We start from the raw sequence: 17,158 nt of genomic DNA on the forward strand, positions 1-17,158 counted from the left end.
ATCACAAACCATAATCCCCCTACCAGCAAATGATTTGGACCAGTGCACAAAGCAAGGTCCATAAAGACATGGATGAGTGAGTTAGAGATGCAGGAACTTGACTGGCCTGCACAGAGTCCTGATCTCAACCCCATAGCACACCTTTGAATGAATGAGTGAAGACTGCGAACCAGGTCTTCTCAACCAACATCAGTGCCTGAGCTCACAAATGTGCTTCTGGAAGAATGGTCAAACATTTCCACAGAAACACTCCTAAACCTTGTGGACAGCCTTCCCAGAAGAGTTGAAGCTGTTATAGCTGCAAAGGGTGGGCCAACTCAATATAAAACGCTATGGGCTAAGACTGGGATGCCATTAAATTTCACATGCCTGTGAAGTTGTGAACTTTTGACAATATAGTGTAATTCTAAACCCACCCCAATCCAGGTATCTTTTCATACAAATCACTAAAATGTGAAAGCACATACCTTCTGCTGCTGCTACATGCAAAGCTGTGCGAGAATCATAATCACGTTGCTCCATATCCATTGCTGACAATGCAAATCTAGAAAAAAAATATGGTAACATTTTAAAATTTAAAGCATAGAAAAGCAGTGACCAAAATGATTAAGAATTCTTTAAAATGTTACTGTTCTAAAGAAAAAAAAAAAAAAAAAAAATTCTTAAAGATGAAAATCATTAAGATATTTAAACAGGACAAAAGAATACAGGGATGTTTTAAATGTATTTTAAATGCAATTAGTAAATGGACCTGATTTGGTTTCTTCCTTTTCTAATTCCCTGTAACTCAACTATATATTTACACATTTGCCTAGAGAGGTATTTTTATCTTCAGGCAGAAATATTCTATTAAACACAACTGCGAACATGAGAAGCTTTTATTAATCACAATTAGGCATCAATATTGGAGAGGCATCCAAGCAGTGCAATTGTTTTTTTTTTTTTATAAGTAACCCTGTTAACACCCTATGCAGATAAGAATTGCGTACAATTCAATAACTTTACCTGCAAAAATATGTGCATTTATTATCTTTTGGAAAAAAAGTGAACTTAGCCTGGGGAGGGGAAGCCTTAGTTATTGCAATACGAGTACAGTTAAAGTTCGTGTTTTGTAGGAATAATAAATGCATTGGCAGTCATTGAAATAAATAAATGGCCAGAGATTACAGATCAGTGGAAATATTAAATGGCCAGGCATCAGAGGTCTGTGGAACAAATAATGCCTAGGACTTGGAGGTCAGTAGGGGCAATAACTACATAAATAAATACCTTTATAAGTGGTCAAAAATTCTCAGGCATCAGTGGGAATAATATATGCCCCATTGACAGTAGGAGTAATAATTGGCCCAAGTTTATTAGTGGTCACTGGGAGGAATGGTGCTCCATCTTTAGTAGTCACTGATCAGATTATAGTGCCCCATTACTGGCTGTTAGTGGTGGAATTCAAGGTCCGTCACTGCTGTTCAGTAGACACTTACCTTGTAGGCTCCATGTCCCACACGGTTCCTTGTGGCAACATCATGGCCTAGGCTATACAGGCACCATCAGACAGAAGACCACTGTGCCTGATAATGCCTATGTTAAACTGACAGATTCTGGAGTAGCCTGCCACTTTGCAATTAACAGTCCCCAATTCCGGGCTTGCAGTAAGAAAGCCCTGCAGGCAGGGACTTCTCATTGCAGTGGCTAGTTAAGATGTGTACCATAGTTTGGCAACCACTGTTTAAAACTGGTTATTACACAATAGAATATGGACAGCTTGCAATTCAAAAAAATCCAAATACAATAAATACAAAAAACACACAAAAATTGGCAAAGGTTTAATAAGACCATTTATGCTTTTTCTTTTATTTATACTTTAGTAGGAGTAATGCTGCAGGCTGCACTTATATATACATACATACAGTATCTCACAAACGTGAGATACATCAAGTGTATGAGTTCTGAGCAGAAGTTTATGTACAGTATCTCACAAAAGTGAGTACACCCCTCACATTTTTATACATTTTAATGGCCAATTTGGCCCAATTTTGACATTTTAATTTAGAGGTGTACTCACTTTTTTGCCAGCAGTTTAGACATTAATGGCTGTGTGTTGAGTTATTTTGAGGGGACAGCAAATTTACACTGTTATACAAGCTGTACACTCATTACTTTACATTGTAGCAAAGTGTCATTTCCTCAGTGTTGTCACATGAAAAAAAAGAATACAATATTTATAAAATTGTGAGGGGTTTACTCACTTTTGTGAGATACTGTACATAAACTTCTGCTCAGAACTCATACTTGATGTCCCCAGTGGATGCTTCATCACACCAATGCTCACCCCAAATGGAAATTTTAATTTTGTTTTGTGATTTCATTTTGTTTCTGCCATTTCAATATCTAGGATTGTAAAATTACCTTCTAAGGGCAGAAACATCTCCAGTATATGCCGCAAACAGAAGATTAATCACGGATTTTACCTATGGAGGAAAAAAAATACTAACATTTTACAACAATTAACATGCTGATTAATGGAGGTTAGTTAGTAAAAATCTTTTTTTTTTATAAATATTAATCTGTGTACACAGAGCTGGTGTATCATGTAAGTGGATATAGCAGCAGGTCCTAAAAACCTTGCCTACTGTATGCTAATGCTGGGGGCATGCTTGTTTAAGGGCACAAAAGCTGAACATTTTCTGCTTCACTGTGACTGGCATCTCTGACCCTGAACAGTCCTATACCAACTGACAGTGGAGGTGCCCACACATTACAATCTGAATATATCTACGAGAAATCAAACTGCATGTGGGCATTTTCAATCACTTTTGAATCATAGCTACATAGTTAGTCAGGATGAAAAAAAAGATAAAACTCCACCAAAATCAACCAATAGAACCAATCAATTTTCTTGAGGTCCTATCGAAAAATTAAGCAATCAGTTGGAATATGTAAAATTGCACTCAATGGGGATTAGGATGTCGAAAACCAAACTAGTTTTATTCCCTTGATCATTTACAACCTGGAATCAAACCTTAAAAGAAATTAAAGTAAAACAGAGGTGTGTGTGGCCAGTTTAAGAATCACATTACTGTGCTGCAGCACAACGCGCTGCTGTAATGCATGGTAACACAAAAAAAAAATCATTTTGCGGTGCTTTGGTGCTATGCACTTAGGGCAACTTGAGTTTTAGCGCACTGCAAAGCAGAGATGTCTAATGAAATGTGCATTGAGAGCAGTATTTCACCTTTTTATAAAAACGAACAAGTTCACATATTTTTGCATAAAAAAAAAAAAAAAACAGAATTTTTGTAAAATCTTACCTGTAAAATTCCTTTCTCTGAGTCCTCCGACAGTCGCCGCCTCCTCTAAGTCATCACTGTTGGGTATTGTCTTCCTATCCGTAGTAATAGCTAGGCATATAGACTTAGTCCAAAGACAAAAGGCATTAGCATATACACACCCATGGGGGCTGTCCCATCTGGTCAATACCCCCCCTGCATCACCACTCCCAACTCAGTTTGGTAGCATAGCAGTAGGTAATAAGAACCCCAAAAGAGGGGCGGGGGTGGCGACTGTCGGAGGACTCAGAGAAAGGAATTTTACAGGTAAGATTTTACAAAAATTCAGTTTTCTCTTACGTCCTCCGACAGTCGCCGCCTCCTCTAAGTCATCACTGTTGGGATGTCCCAAAGCAGTATAGACATGAGGGGTGGGAGACGCAACCGTAGAAGAGGCAACGCAGTACCCACATCAGAGAAAGGAATCTTACATGCACTGTAAGAGAACCAACTGGGCAACAGAAAAAAACAATGCTCAACAGGAGCAACAGCCCAGGAAAGCAAATGCCAACAGCCAGGGACCCAGAGAAAAATTCAAGGGTCCATCATGGCACTGCCGCACTGAGAACTTTGCGGCCAAAAGAAGCATCAGCTGATGCCAGAACGTCTACTTTGTAGAACTTGGAAAAAGTGTGCACCGACGACCAAGTCGCCGCCTTGCACACCTGAGCCACCGAGGCTCGATGCCAATAGGCCCAGGAAGCACTCAAAGACCTAGTAGAGTGCGCCTTAACAGGGAAGGGTGGAACCCGTTCCTTCAAGGCATAAGCCTGCTCAATGGTCTGTCTGATCCATTTGGCAATAGTTGCTGCGGACGCAGCCATGCCCTTTCCGAGATCTCTCAGGAAGGACAAAGAGGTAATCCGTCTTCCGAAAGGATTCCGTAGATGACAGGTAAACCCTGATTGCCCTGACAACATCCAAGGAATGCAAGGCAATCTCCTTTGGATGTTTAGGCTTTGTACAAAGCGAAGGCAGGACAATGTCCTCATTAAGGTGAAATTCAGAGATCACCTTGGGAAGGAAGGATGGGGATGGTCGCAAAACCACCTTATCCTTGTGAATTATCAAGTAAGGGGAGCGGCAAGACAACGCCGCCAGCTCCGACACCCTGCGAGCCGAAGTGATCGCCACCAGAAAGGCAACCTTTTTCGACAGCACAGGCAACGATATCTCCCTGATGTTTTCAAAGGGAGCATGCTGTAACGCGGACAGAACCAAGTTCAAGTCCCATGGAGGTAAAGGCTCCTTCCTGGGAGGAGCCAGATGTCGCACACCTTGAATGAAGGTGCGCACCAAGGAATGAGACGCCACAGGGCGTTGGAAAAGGACAGCCAGTGTAGACACCTGGCCCTTTATCGTGGCCAGCGCCAGGCGCTGATCCACTCCAGACTGGAGGAAAGCCAAGATTCTCGACACCGAGTAAGAGCGAGGGGAAAACCCCCTGGACTCACATAAGGTGAAATAGGCCTTCCAGGTACGGTAATAGATCTTACCAGAGGAGGATTTCCTAGCCTTGATTAGGGTAGGGATAACCTCAGGGGATAGACCCTTGTCCTTCAAGACATGGGTCTCAACAGCCAGGCCGTTAAAGCCAGCGACTGTAAAGCAGGATGGAAGATCGGACCTTGAGACAGGAGATCTTCCCGCAGAGGCAGACGCCACGGAGGCGCCACTGCCAGGTGAACAACGTCGGCGTACCAGGATCGGCGAGGCCAGTCCAGCGCCACCAGAATCACCATGTGCGGTTCCGAGACCAATCTGCGAAGGAACCGGGATAGTAACTGAATCGGAGGAAAGGCGTACATCAGATGATACTGATGCCAAGGGGACACCAACGCATCCGAGGCGTCCGCCAACGGATCGTGCGTTCTTGCCACCAATCTTTCCACCTTTCGATTTAGCCGGGATGCGAACAGATCCACGTCTGGGGATCCCCACCTCGCACACAGCATCTGAAAGACCTCCGGGTGTAGGGACCATTCCCCCTGGTCCAGGGTCTGGTGGCTCAGATAGTCGGCCTGCCAATTTTCCACACCCGGAATGTGAACTGCCGAGATCGCCGGGACATGAGTCTCGGCCCAAGACAGAATGTCGGTCACCTCCCGGGCTGCTCGAGCACTCCTGGTGCCCCCCTGGTGGTTGATGTAAGCCACCGCGGTAGCATTGTCCGTCTGTACGCGAACAGGCAGGCCCTGGAGACGGTCCGACCACTGGAAGAGACGGAGTTTTATCGCTTGTTGTTCCAGCACATTTATCGGGAGGGAGGACTCCTCCTCCGACCAAGTGCCCTGGGCAGACAGGTTGCCCAGGACTCCACCCCAGCCCGACAGGCTGGCATCCGTGGTAACCACTGTCCACACCAACGAACGGAAGGACTTGCCTTCCGCCACCGACGGGGACTGGATCCACCACAGAAGAGCCAATCTGGTCTGGCGACTCAAGGAGACATCCAGATCCAAGGACTGAGGAAGTCTGTCCCACCTGGCCAGGATCTCCTTCTGGAGAGCCCGCGTGTGGGACTGGGCAAAGGGAATCGCCTCGAAGGCCGACACCATCAACCCCAGGCCCCGAATGCAGGTCCTGAGTGACGAGGACGGATTGTCCTTGAGGGACCTGAGTTCGTCCCGCAAAGTCCGGAGCTTGTCCTCCGGCAAGAACACCTTTGCCTGAGCAGAGTCCAGAACCATTCCCAGATAGGGAAGGCGAAGCGACGGAGACCACGCTGATTTCTGATCGTTGATGGTCCATCCGAACTCCTGGAGCGTCTGTACCGTGATGGACACAAGGTCCTGACTGGCACGCGATCTCGGAAGCAGATCGTCCAGGTACCCCAGGACCGCAATGTCCTGGGCCCGCAACAGGCCCAGGACCGGTGCCAACACCTTGGTAAACACCCTGGGTGCCGAAGCGAGACCGAAAGGTAACGCAACAAACTGGTAGTGGTCCTCTGCGATAGCAAACCGAAGGTAGCGCTGATGACCCTCGAAAATGGGGATGTGCAGGTACGCATCCTTCAGATCTATCGAAGCCAGGAATTCTCCTGGACTCAAGGAGGCCACAACCAAATGGAGGGACTCCATTCGAAACTTCCGAACACGCACGAAGCGGTTCAGCGCTTTCAGGTCCAGAATAGGACGCACTTTGCCCTCCTTCCTGGGTACAGTGAACAGATTCGAATAAAACCCCCGAAACCTGTCCCGATGAGGCACCAGGACAATCACTCCCTGAGCAAGCAGGTCCTGCACCGCTTGATGCAAGTTCAGCAGACGCCCCGGAAGCAGATGGAGATTGGAGGGAAAGAATCTGTTCGCCGGCCGGGAAAGGAATTCGATCTTGTAACCTGATCTAACGATTTCCTGGACCCAGCTGTCCGATATCCGGAGCAGCCAAGGTTGGAGGAAACCGCGCAAACGTCCCCCCACCCCTGATATGGGTGAGGGCGCCCCTTCAGGCAGAGGCGGAATGTCCCGCCGAGCCGGCATTGCCGGCCTTCTGCTTACCCGCCCAGGGTTTCTTCTGGTTTCCCTGGGCCTTGAAGGGCTTGCCCTTGGATTGGTTCCGAAAGGCACGAAAGGACCCCTGATTGGATCTAGGCGCAGAACCCCACTTGCCTCGGAAAGACTTGTTCTTCGGGTTCTGGGGCAGCATAGTGCTCTTGCCCCCCGTGACGCCCTTCACCAGGGTATCCAACGCCTCGCCAAAAAGGCGAGAGCCAGCATAGGGAAAATCAGCAACTGTTTTCCGTGAGGACTGGTAGGCCGACCAGCTCTTCAGTCATATGAGTCGCCGGTTAAGTACCGCGACACTAGAGAGGCGAGCCACCAAGGGGGCCTCATTTAAGGCTGCATCACACAAATACATGACTCCTTGGTGGATCTGATCCACCATTTCCAGTCTGGCAGGCGGCACGTCATCAGACACGAGATTGCTTCTAAGCATCTTAGTCCAATCAGCCACCGCCTGAGCCACCAGAACGGACGCGAAAACGGGTTTGAGCAACAAACCCGCCACCGTATAGGAATGGCGGGCTAGAGACTCCAACCGCCGGTCCGTGGGATCCCGGAAAACCGGGGTATCCTCAGTAGGAACCAAGGTAGCCTTGTTCAACACGGCCACAGTGTGGTCCACCTGTGGAGGCACACACCATCGTGATTCCGTAGCCGGTGCAAAAGGATAAAGCAATTTGAACCGACTAGGTACCAGGAATGGACGTTTTAACGTGCGCCACATTTCATTAACAGTGTAATGAAATTTAGCTGGGCAGGGAAAAACCTGCGCAGACTTGCGGGTCCTGTTCGTCCCAAAACGAGGACACAACGCCCGGAGGACAGGGCTCATCCTCTAAATGCAAGGTTTCTTTAAACAGAAACAATTAACTCATCCATGGTCGCCCGTTCTTCAGGTGACCCTGGGGAGGATGTATCAACACCCTCTCTTTCAGCCTCCCCCTCAGACCCCGGGGGGTCTAAGGATGAGCGGGACCCTGAAAAGGGCACGCTCGCAGCAGCAGCAGCCCTATCCCCATCTGAATCAGAAGAGAAAGACAACCTGGGCCTCTTTCTCGCAGCCCGTTCAGACATCAGCATTTCCATATTTGCCACCAAAGTCGCAACTACACAGGAGAACTGGGGCCCCCCATTAAAGCTGGAGGAAACTTGCTTTCCTGAGAATCCATAGCTCAAGTTATCCAAACAAACTACAGTGCAAAAAACAGTGTACTGTCCCCTTTAAAAGCGCTGCAATGTGCGCAGCCCACAGCTACTGTCACAGCTATGAAAGACCCCCAAAGGAGAAAAGAAACTGAGCCAGAAGCAATATACAGAGGGAAATTGAGAGGGAAAACCTGCAGAGCCTGCAGAGCGTTGCTACCAGTGTCCTTGCTGCTGATGGAAAAGGAAGTGCTGCTGGAGAGGGCTGGATTATAAGCCAGACCCCGGGAAAATGGCTGCCCCATAGGGATGCATTGGAGGCTACGCCAAAATGGCCGACGTCATGCGGCCGGACCGATCGTTCCACCGCCCACAAAATGGCAGCAGATGGCGCCAAAAAGACATGCATGATCGCCCCAGAGGAGCTATACATGTGTGCCCACAGTAAAGATGGCGGACCGCGCGAAAATGTACTGCTGCGGTCGCCGCACAAGCACAAACGTCTGCACCCCCAACATGCACCTAAGGTGACACAGGGACAGGGACCCCCCAAGGCAACATACAGATTTGCACAAGCGAACCCCGCAGGGATCGCACAGGGAGTCACACATGCACAGACACAGGGAAACATACAGCAACACAGACTGTCACCCCAAACAGAGGCCCCACACAGAAAAGTACTTACCTGTACCAGATGGCGTGGGGAGCCTCCATGCACGGAAAACCTCTGTCCTCATTTGACAGGGAGTGCCGTGAGCCAGGGACATGGTGCTGCAGCACCGCAGACTAGTCCTGTGAGGTAGCCACCTCACGGCTGCATCCCTGTAGCGAACAGGGATGGGTCGTTCGTAATGCCAGGGCGAACCATTGCTGAACGCTCGATGGTGGGCTGGGGGTCCATCTGACCCTTTTGCTCTGGAGAACCAGGGCGGCCAGTCCGAATCCCAGCACCGCATGATCCATCTTCATCCGAAGAGAAGACTAACACTAGAAGCTGACAAAATAAACAGCTAGTAAAATAAGAGAAAAAACTGACAATTTTCAAATAAAATCAAATAAAAGATTAGGAAGGCTGAGACTGAAGCCCCAGCACAAGGTAAGCCTGACTATTCCTGACGCTAGGCAGATTAAAACTGAGTTGGGAGTGGTGATGCAGGGGGGGGTATTGACCAGATGGGACAGCCCCCATGGGTGTGTATCTGCTAATGCCTTTTGTCTTTGGACTAAGTCTATATGCCTAGCTATTCCTACGGATAGGAAGACAATACCCAACAGTGATGACTTAGAGGAGGCGGCGACTGTCGGAGGACGTAAGAGAAATGTAATTTTATAATTTTTTTCTGCAGGATCCTGGAGAGCATTGCACCTGTGATCAGTGGTGCAATGTGAGGCTTCTGTAGACAAGCCCTGCAGTTTTCAGCTCGTACCTCCATACGGGCTGTCACAGGACTTGTGAATAAATAACTAGGGTGCTCATCAACACTTTCACAGTTCATTCAGAACTACAAGCCAGCTGCCGAGGTGGATTACAGTATTTGTAGTTCATTAATTCACAGGAAGCTGTGAATAAATGACGTGGCTGTCTGGGTGGAGCCCCGCACAATCTCAATGTTTTTGAATTGTGACAGCAGGTTTGGGGAGAAAATTTGCTGTCACACTGGGAGGGGGGATAGAGGAAGGTGGCAGAAGCGGTTACATGTTCCACCCTTTATACGGGTGGAACCTTTTTACATGTTCCAAAAGGTAGACTTATCCATTAAGGCAGAACTAAAGTTAGAAAATAAAAAATTGCTAATGGGAAGGATTTTTAGTGCAGGAGAGACATTGCAATGTCTCCTCTGCAATACAATACACTTATTTGCCTGTTTGCAATCCCCCTGTAGAATGTACACTAAGCAGCACATGCCTACATTCCGGCACAATGAGTGGGGTCATCCCACAATTGAATAGATACCGCTCCAGGTGTCCTCTCTCCAATATACACCTCTGCCCTGTAAGTCTGGGTGCTGGCTCTGCCTTGTGTAGCAAGTAAAGCAAAAAAGTCCTGGATGGCCGCACTCCAGATGCAACCCCTTTATTGTGTATAAAAAACTCATACAGCAACGTGGAGATCAAGTACAACAGCAATGAAAGCTGACGCGTTTCACACCATAGTCTGGTGCTTGATCATAGCTGCGAATCAAGATGGCCTAAGACTGGCACCAGGAAGACAAAGGAAAAGATGCTGGGGTTGATGTGGGATTTTTTTTTACCTTTTTTCTACTTTACCACAATGCTGGTCAACACGTAACTGATAATGTCCGCATCAGTCTAAATAGACCTTAAAAGTTGCAATACTAGCATTTAGTACAAGGCTGTGGATGTCCGAGCAGAGAACCTTGCTTTTACACAGAGCTGTCTAAATACTGTAAGTCCCTCTCAACATTTTAGCGCTCCCAGGAGGGCAGATGCAGCACCTACCACACTTCCGGCAGCCTGTCTAAGTCTGTGCCAGGACAGGGCTTAATGGTGCACCAAGTAGTACCCATGTTTTGTGCTCTTTGTGTTCAGTAACAAATGCACAGAACGTAGGTCTTCTGCATTTGTCTGTGGGGGCATAGAGCCCTAAACATGAGTACCACTCGGTACAGCGTTCAACCCCGTCCAGCTGCAGCCTGCCACAGACTTTGACAGGGAGCAGGGCTGGGGACTGCATCTGTCCCTCATGGGTGCACTAAAACCCTGGGAGGGAAGCACAACAGTTAATGACCGGTGTGCAAGGGCTTTAAGTCTATAAATGCAGAACACTGCAGCTGTGCATACAGTGAAAAATTATATATAAACCCGCACTATGGTGAAAGATATACTAAACCAGAATAAATGTGAAATGACTGCAGCTCCTGTACACAATGTACTAATCACTTGTAAACATAAAAAATAGAAAATAAATTAGTACAGCGCTTGAAACTGTGCAAAATTACAAATGACAAAATCAGATAAAAAATCCATAAAACGTCCAATAAAGAAATTAGGATGCAAATATAGTCTCAATATAAGCGCTCTTGTGCTCCAATCTTCTTATAAGTGCTGATTTGCTCCAAATAAACTCACTCCATGATGTGGCACTCACCCCTTCTGTATGCAAACTTACCAAAGGTAATGGACCCCCAGCTTTTCAGTCTGGGGGGCCAAACAGGCTTAAATCTGGTATGGGGAATGGCAGGTCACAAGGGTCCGGTGTGGAACTCCCCAGCCTGGCTCTCAGACATTCAGAATGCTCACCAAGCTTAGAACAAAAAAGGGAGCCAATAGTGAAGTACTGTAAGGCTAATATTTATTGCGCAGTAGTAGAAATGTACTTACAATACTAAAGATAAAAACGGGCATGTAAAGTGCAAGGAGTCCTCCAGGAACGTCGCAACCAGTGTGCGTTCCACGGCAACCAGAAGTGACATCGTTAGAACCCAGAACCGGAAATTGCGCCGTGTTTTGCCCTCCCACAGGGCGTCATCAAGGACCTTTCGGTTCCATGGAATGTACGCTGGTTACCGTGTTCCCGGAAGACTTCTTGCTTTTTACATGCCCGTTTTTATCTTTTGTCCTGTAAGTACATTTCTACTACTGCACAATAAATATTTAATAATAAATATTGGAGCACAAGAGCACTTTATAATATAGAGACGATATTTGCATCTTAATTTCTTTATAGGGAGTTTTTGTATTTTTTTATCTGATTTTGTCTTTTGTATTTTTGCACAGTTGCAAGCGCTGTACTTATCTATTTTCTATTTTTTAGCTGTGCATACATGCTAATATCTGAAAAAGAAAAGTCATTTTTCTAACAACAATATTAACGTTTGTAAGGGCAATAAATATAAGTATCACTTATTTTACATGTCCACACACAAGCCATGCACAGATGCCTATTGACTCCTTTTTCCTGTTCAGTTCCAAGCGTGTAATGACTTCCAGTATAGAACAATGCATGCTACCTAGATAATTAGGTGCCCTGTTTCACTGTTTGTTGGAATTTTCCAGGCATTAATAATAAATGCTGACTCACTTTTTTATTTCACTCAGTAGGAAGAATTAATTTACAGTACAAGAATATAATTTTCATAATACTGTTTAACAAATAACCACCACAGAAATGGACCACTATTCGATCATCAACCAACTTATTACACAGCAAACAAATAAAATAGTGTCCACCAAGTCTCTACACAAACGTGTGTGATTTGTTAGGCATAAATATGAGATAATGTCCTTTTAGACAAGCTCTGCCCCTAGTATCATGTGATCAGGGCTTTTTTTTCAGCTGGACCGCAGGGGAATGCAGTTCTGGCACCTCCAGTACTAAATATACTAAATGTAACGACAAGGGGTGCTGGGATGTGCTGGAGGATCTATTGATGCTGGCTGTTGGTGGATCTATTGTTGCTGGAGGGGATCTATTTTTGCATGGTGGTCTATTCTTGCTGGTGGGGCTTATGTTGCTGGGGGGGGGGGGGTCAATTGTTGCTGGAAGGGATCTGCTGTTGAGGGAGGGGTCCATTGATGCTGGTTGCTGGGAGATCTGTTGCTGCTGAAGGTCTATTGTTTTTGGGGTGGAATTTCTATTGTTGCTTGGGGAGGGTCTATTGCTGCAGGGGATCTATTTTACTGCTTTTCTTGTTATCTTTAAGAAATTCCATACAAACTACTTAGCATCACAAAATGATACTTGGCTCTGTATTCTCTAAAATGGGTGGTTCTAAAAGGTGAGTGGAATCAAGAAATGATGCTCGGGGGCGGAGACAAGAATTGAGTCAGAAAGGAGTTCCTATTCTCTAAGAAAAAAAGCCATGCATGTGATTATTCGAGTACAAACAACTGCTAGAATGCAGCACGCTTCATATGCAAGACTACTTTTTAGTTGTTCAGACTGCCAAGATTATAAAAAGGAGAGGTGCTTTAATGTTTCCCTCTAATATACCCCTTTGCCCTAAAGTTCCGCTGAATTTAGCTACACATTTCCAAAGAGAGACAAAAGAAAGAAACAATACAAGGAAAAAGTCATCAGGTATCACAGTTACTACAGTTTGTGGCTTGGTGCTATCCTAGGTCCTGGAACAAAAATGTAAATAAAGGAATAATAAACCCTTATGTCTTTTTGGGAAGAGGAGGTTTACAATTACTATGTATGATGATTGATTTTTTTTCTCTTGTGGCCAGTCCCCAAACTGCTAGTACCTCCCTGCCCTGTGTCTATTTGCAGGTGTCCCCATGGCAAGCTGGCTGCTAAGTAGTCACCTATGTATGCAGACTCCTCTCTGGTTAATCCATAAACACAAACATCTCCTGACAAGGCACTTTGCTGCCTCGCTGCTCCTCCCAGCATTATGACCAACGGCAGCTGAAGCCTATGGCTCTGCTGCCCTCAGTAGCCACCTTCAGAACCTGGAAAAATCAGGGAAGAAGTGCAGTTCATTGGGGACCGGCAGCAGTGACAACAGACCATAGTTAAGTGTTTGGAGATGGAGGCTACTAAAAGGTGTTAGGATGTTTTCTTACCTTAATGCTGAGGCAACTTACTTAGCTTACCTGAATTCAATGTGTGACACCACAATGTTCTTTATGTATCACAGTTTAGTAGACACTTATCCCACCAAATAGCACTTGATAAACACACCCCTGGAGTGGCGGTGAGGGAAATAATTTCCCAAAGCCATTTGTCTAATCCCACACTATGAGTAACTTTTGTAAATTTTAATGACAGTATGATACAAAATGATTCCATGAGCATGGCTGTGATGTGTTTTTAAAGCAAAAAAAGTGCAACGCTCTAAAATAAACAAATATTCTCAATACTTGATCCAAAATGTAACATATTTTGTTTGTTTAACCTCTAATAACCATTTACGGTGTTCACAATACCTCCTGCTGATCAGTGCAAAAAATGTAAGTGTTTGGAAACTTCAGTGCTGGTGATTTACATGTGCCATGCCACTTTCCCGCTTTCTTGAACACGCCCAGTAGACGAAACTTGTTGGGTGGGGCAATAGCGGTCATGTAATTTCCACTGCAAAATTGCTACTCTTCACTGAAGAGAATTACGGGTGCTTCTTAATGCTCAATGTGTCATACACAACCTTGTGTGATGGCGATTTACATGTGCCACTCAACTCTCCCCCTTGAAAATACACTCTACGGACTGTTTGACGCCTTCCCTTTACAATGGGTCTCAATGCACCTTTTAAATGTTTATTCCAACTCCATAGGGCTTTCTTCTCTCCCACTCTGTCCTCCCAGCCTCCAACCCCCTACACGTCACAATAGGATAAATATTGGAAAGATCTGTACACAGTCTGATAAATAGTTTTTATTTCAGTAACAGTAACAGCTAATTGCGCACTTACATTAGATGGTATCACGGAGTTGTGCCTCATAACAATCTCAGCGCTACCAGCCTCATCCAAGATGGCCCTGCTCTCCAAACAGTAGAAATTACATGACAGGTATTGCCCTGCCCGACAGGTTTCATCTGCTGGACGTTTTCAGAGAGATGGGAATGTGGAGTGGCGTGGCACATGTAAATCACCAGCACTGACATTTATGAACACTATAATGTTTTGCAGTGATCAGCAGTATGTATTGTTAACACCACAAATAGATATTAGAGGTTAAAGACAACAGAAAGAATATTTGTTTATTTTGGAGTGCTGAACCTTTTTTATTTTAGGAGTTTTTGTCACCATTACTTGCAAGCAGATTATAGTTCGGTGTGCAGCAGCTGGGCTTGCAACCAGTAAATCCCTTGATCATACGTGCAGAGAACCTGTTATAAATGGCTATGATATGTGATGGAACCACTGTAAGCCACTTAAAGATTGCTCTCTGTATTTTTCTTCTAGTATTACCTTCGATAGGAAATCTATTTTAAAAAATACAAAGAAAATGGAATTTCCCTTTATGTTTCGCCCATAATTCTCAGCAATGAGAGAGTACACAGCAGCGTGGTTGATAAACATAGCACTGTGAAAGGCAAATCACAAAGCTGTTTGAATTATTTATTCCACATATAGTTGTACAGGGAGCTAGTTTCCATTAGCCTGCAAATGAAACTAAGGTGTTGATTTACTAGAGGCAAAAAGGCTTTTCACTTAGCAACTTTTGTTTGAAGTTTCCCTCAGCTTAGTGAATGTGGTAAAACATCACATGCAAGGAAAGAAAATACATTTTGTTTGCACATGACTGTATGATAGAAGTCACCTGAGCTTCACCTTATTCACTAAGCTAAGGAGAAATTCTCTTGCAAAGTAAAAATGTCCTCACAAGCTGAACAGCTTATTTGCATTTAGTAAATCAACCCTCTAAAAGTTATTTAAAACCAAACACAATAATGTAATATCAATATTAATCAAGACAATGAAGAGGTGCAGTTTAAGTGAAGCTATGAAGAAATAATAGAACAAAAAAAAAAAAAAAAACTATACTATGAACCTTACCATAGGGGGAAAAATCAAAAGGGATCAAAAGCGATTTAGGTCCTGGTGACCTAAGGCTATCTGGTAAGAGGCAACAATTGCTTGATTTCTCAAGAGCACAAATTGGAGCACGAATCACTTTTGAAGATTTTCACTTTGTATATGCACAGACTTTTTCACCAGTTGCACAAATTTTATTTGAATCACATGAATACCATGATTTAGTTTCTACTAATAATCACAAGTGTCACACATTTGTATTATTAAGCCACCACAAAAGTCACTATATTTGCACATAGCTTTTGACAGATCATTTTGGGTATTATTAATTTTTTTGAATAAGTTTTTCGAATAAGTTTATATACTAATATATTTTACACACATCAAGGTATTACTTGAGTTTTCATGCACATTTCATTCACTGGCCATACTTCACTGGATAACAATAAAATTTCCACTTATTATTCACAATTATATCGGCCACAAATATAATTCCACATGCCCACATTACTACCAGCGCCCATTTTTCATTGTTTTAATAGTCATTTTTTTGGTACCCTTACCATTCAAATAAAAAGGGCAGCAGGTACTTTCTACCCATATAGGGCCACTCATTTAAACCAGGCGCCTTCACCTTGAGAATTTAAGGCTATACATGTAGTTTCCATGTTTACGAGGGAAAAGATAGCAATGTGGAGCCCCCCAACTGCCCAGACTACATGAAGAGCAGTGGCAAGATTGTTTGGGTCTTGGTGTCAACCATTATTCGGAAAGGGGTACCTTTTGTACATGGACAATTATTACACAAGAGTGCCACTTTTTAGTCACCTTTTTGAATTTGGAATTGGCGCATATGGCACCGTGCGACCTAATCTCCGGGACTTCCCCCAACGGCTTGTAGATTCCCAACTTAGACGGGGGAGAGAGCCTGCTTGAAGTGTAATACATTGCTTGCAGTGAAGTGGAAGAACACACAGACTGTTTTTGTTCTGTTCTCCATTCACGCAGATATGACAGTCCAAATTGCAATGGCAACTGGTGTTGAGAAGCCCACGAATACAACCTTAACATGGGAGGGGTGGACTTCAAGGACCAGATGATGGTGCCATACTTAATTGCTTGTAAGGCCAGACGCTGGTACAAGACAGTGTCTGTAGACTTATTCCAATTGGCTCTGCTGAACGGTTATGTGCTATACAAAGCATCAGGAAGAAGTGGATCCTTCCTAAAATTCCAGAAGGTGCCGTGGCCCAAATTCACAATCCAGATGCAGTGAGTCGGCTGCATGAGAAGCATTTTCCCAAAGAAGATGTCATGTCTGTAGAAAATGCAGATATAGGCATGACACCCACTATTTTTGTTCCGCCTGTCCTGGCCAACCTGGTCTCTGCATCGGGGACTGTCACTACCACACACTAGTACAATATTAGTATAGGGTATAGCATGGCACAGTCTCGGGCACACTTTTACACAGGGTCTCGAAAGATGTTAGATGGCGATCGCATTTTGGGAAACCCTAACCTGGAACATTTTACAGTTACAAAAAAAAGTGTAGAAAAGGTTACAAAAAAAATTACAAATTAAAAAAAAAAAAATAATAATAAGTAAAAACGCCAAAAATAGTTGTCGTTATATTGAGTTAATTTTCTGTTCTTACTCTACGTTTCTACGCTTTCTATTTTTACTGTACTTTATAATATACTGTTATACTGTAATGTTTTATTGTTACTGTTTTTCA

At 44.6% G+C, this 17,158-nt stretch overlaps 1 protein-coding gene across 2 annotated transcripts in view; it reads right to left on the bottom strand.

The window, feature by feature from the left end:
* Positions 1–17,158, bottom strand: part of GLS (glutaminase) — a 195,120-nt gene that overhangs the window by 25,580 nt on the left and 152,382 nt on the right. For both annotated transcript variants that reach the window (XM_082260717.1, XM_082260719.1), the window contains exons 15-16: positions 2,404–2,465; positions 468–544 (exon numbers count right to left, since the gene is read on the bottom strand). In XM_082260717.1, coding sequence (XP_082116843.1) covers positions 468–544; positions 2,404–2,465 — 139 coding nt within the window. The remainder of the gene's footprint in view (positions 1–467; positions 545–2,403; positions 2,466–17,158) is intronic.

The sequence above is a fragment of the Pelophylax lessonae genome, assembly GCF_965119305.1.
Source record: "Pelophylax lessonae genome assembly, chromosome: 6".
NCBI classification, from domain to species: Eukaryota; Metazoa; Chordata; class Amphibia; order Anura; family Ranidae; genus Pelophylax; species Pelophylax lessonae.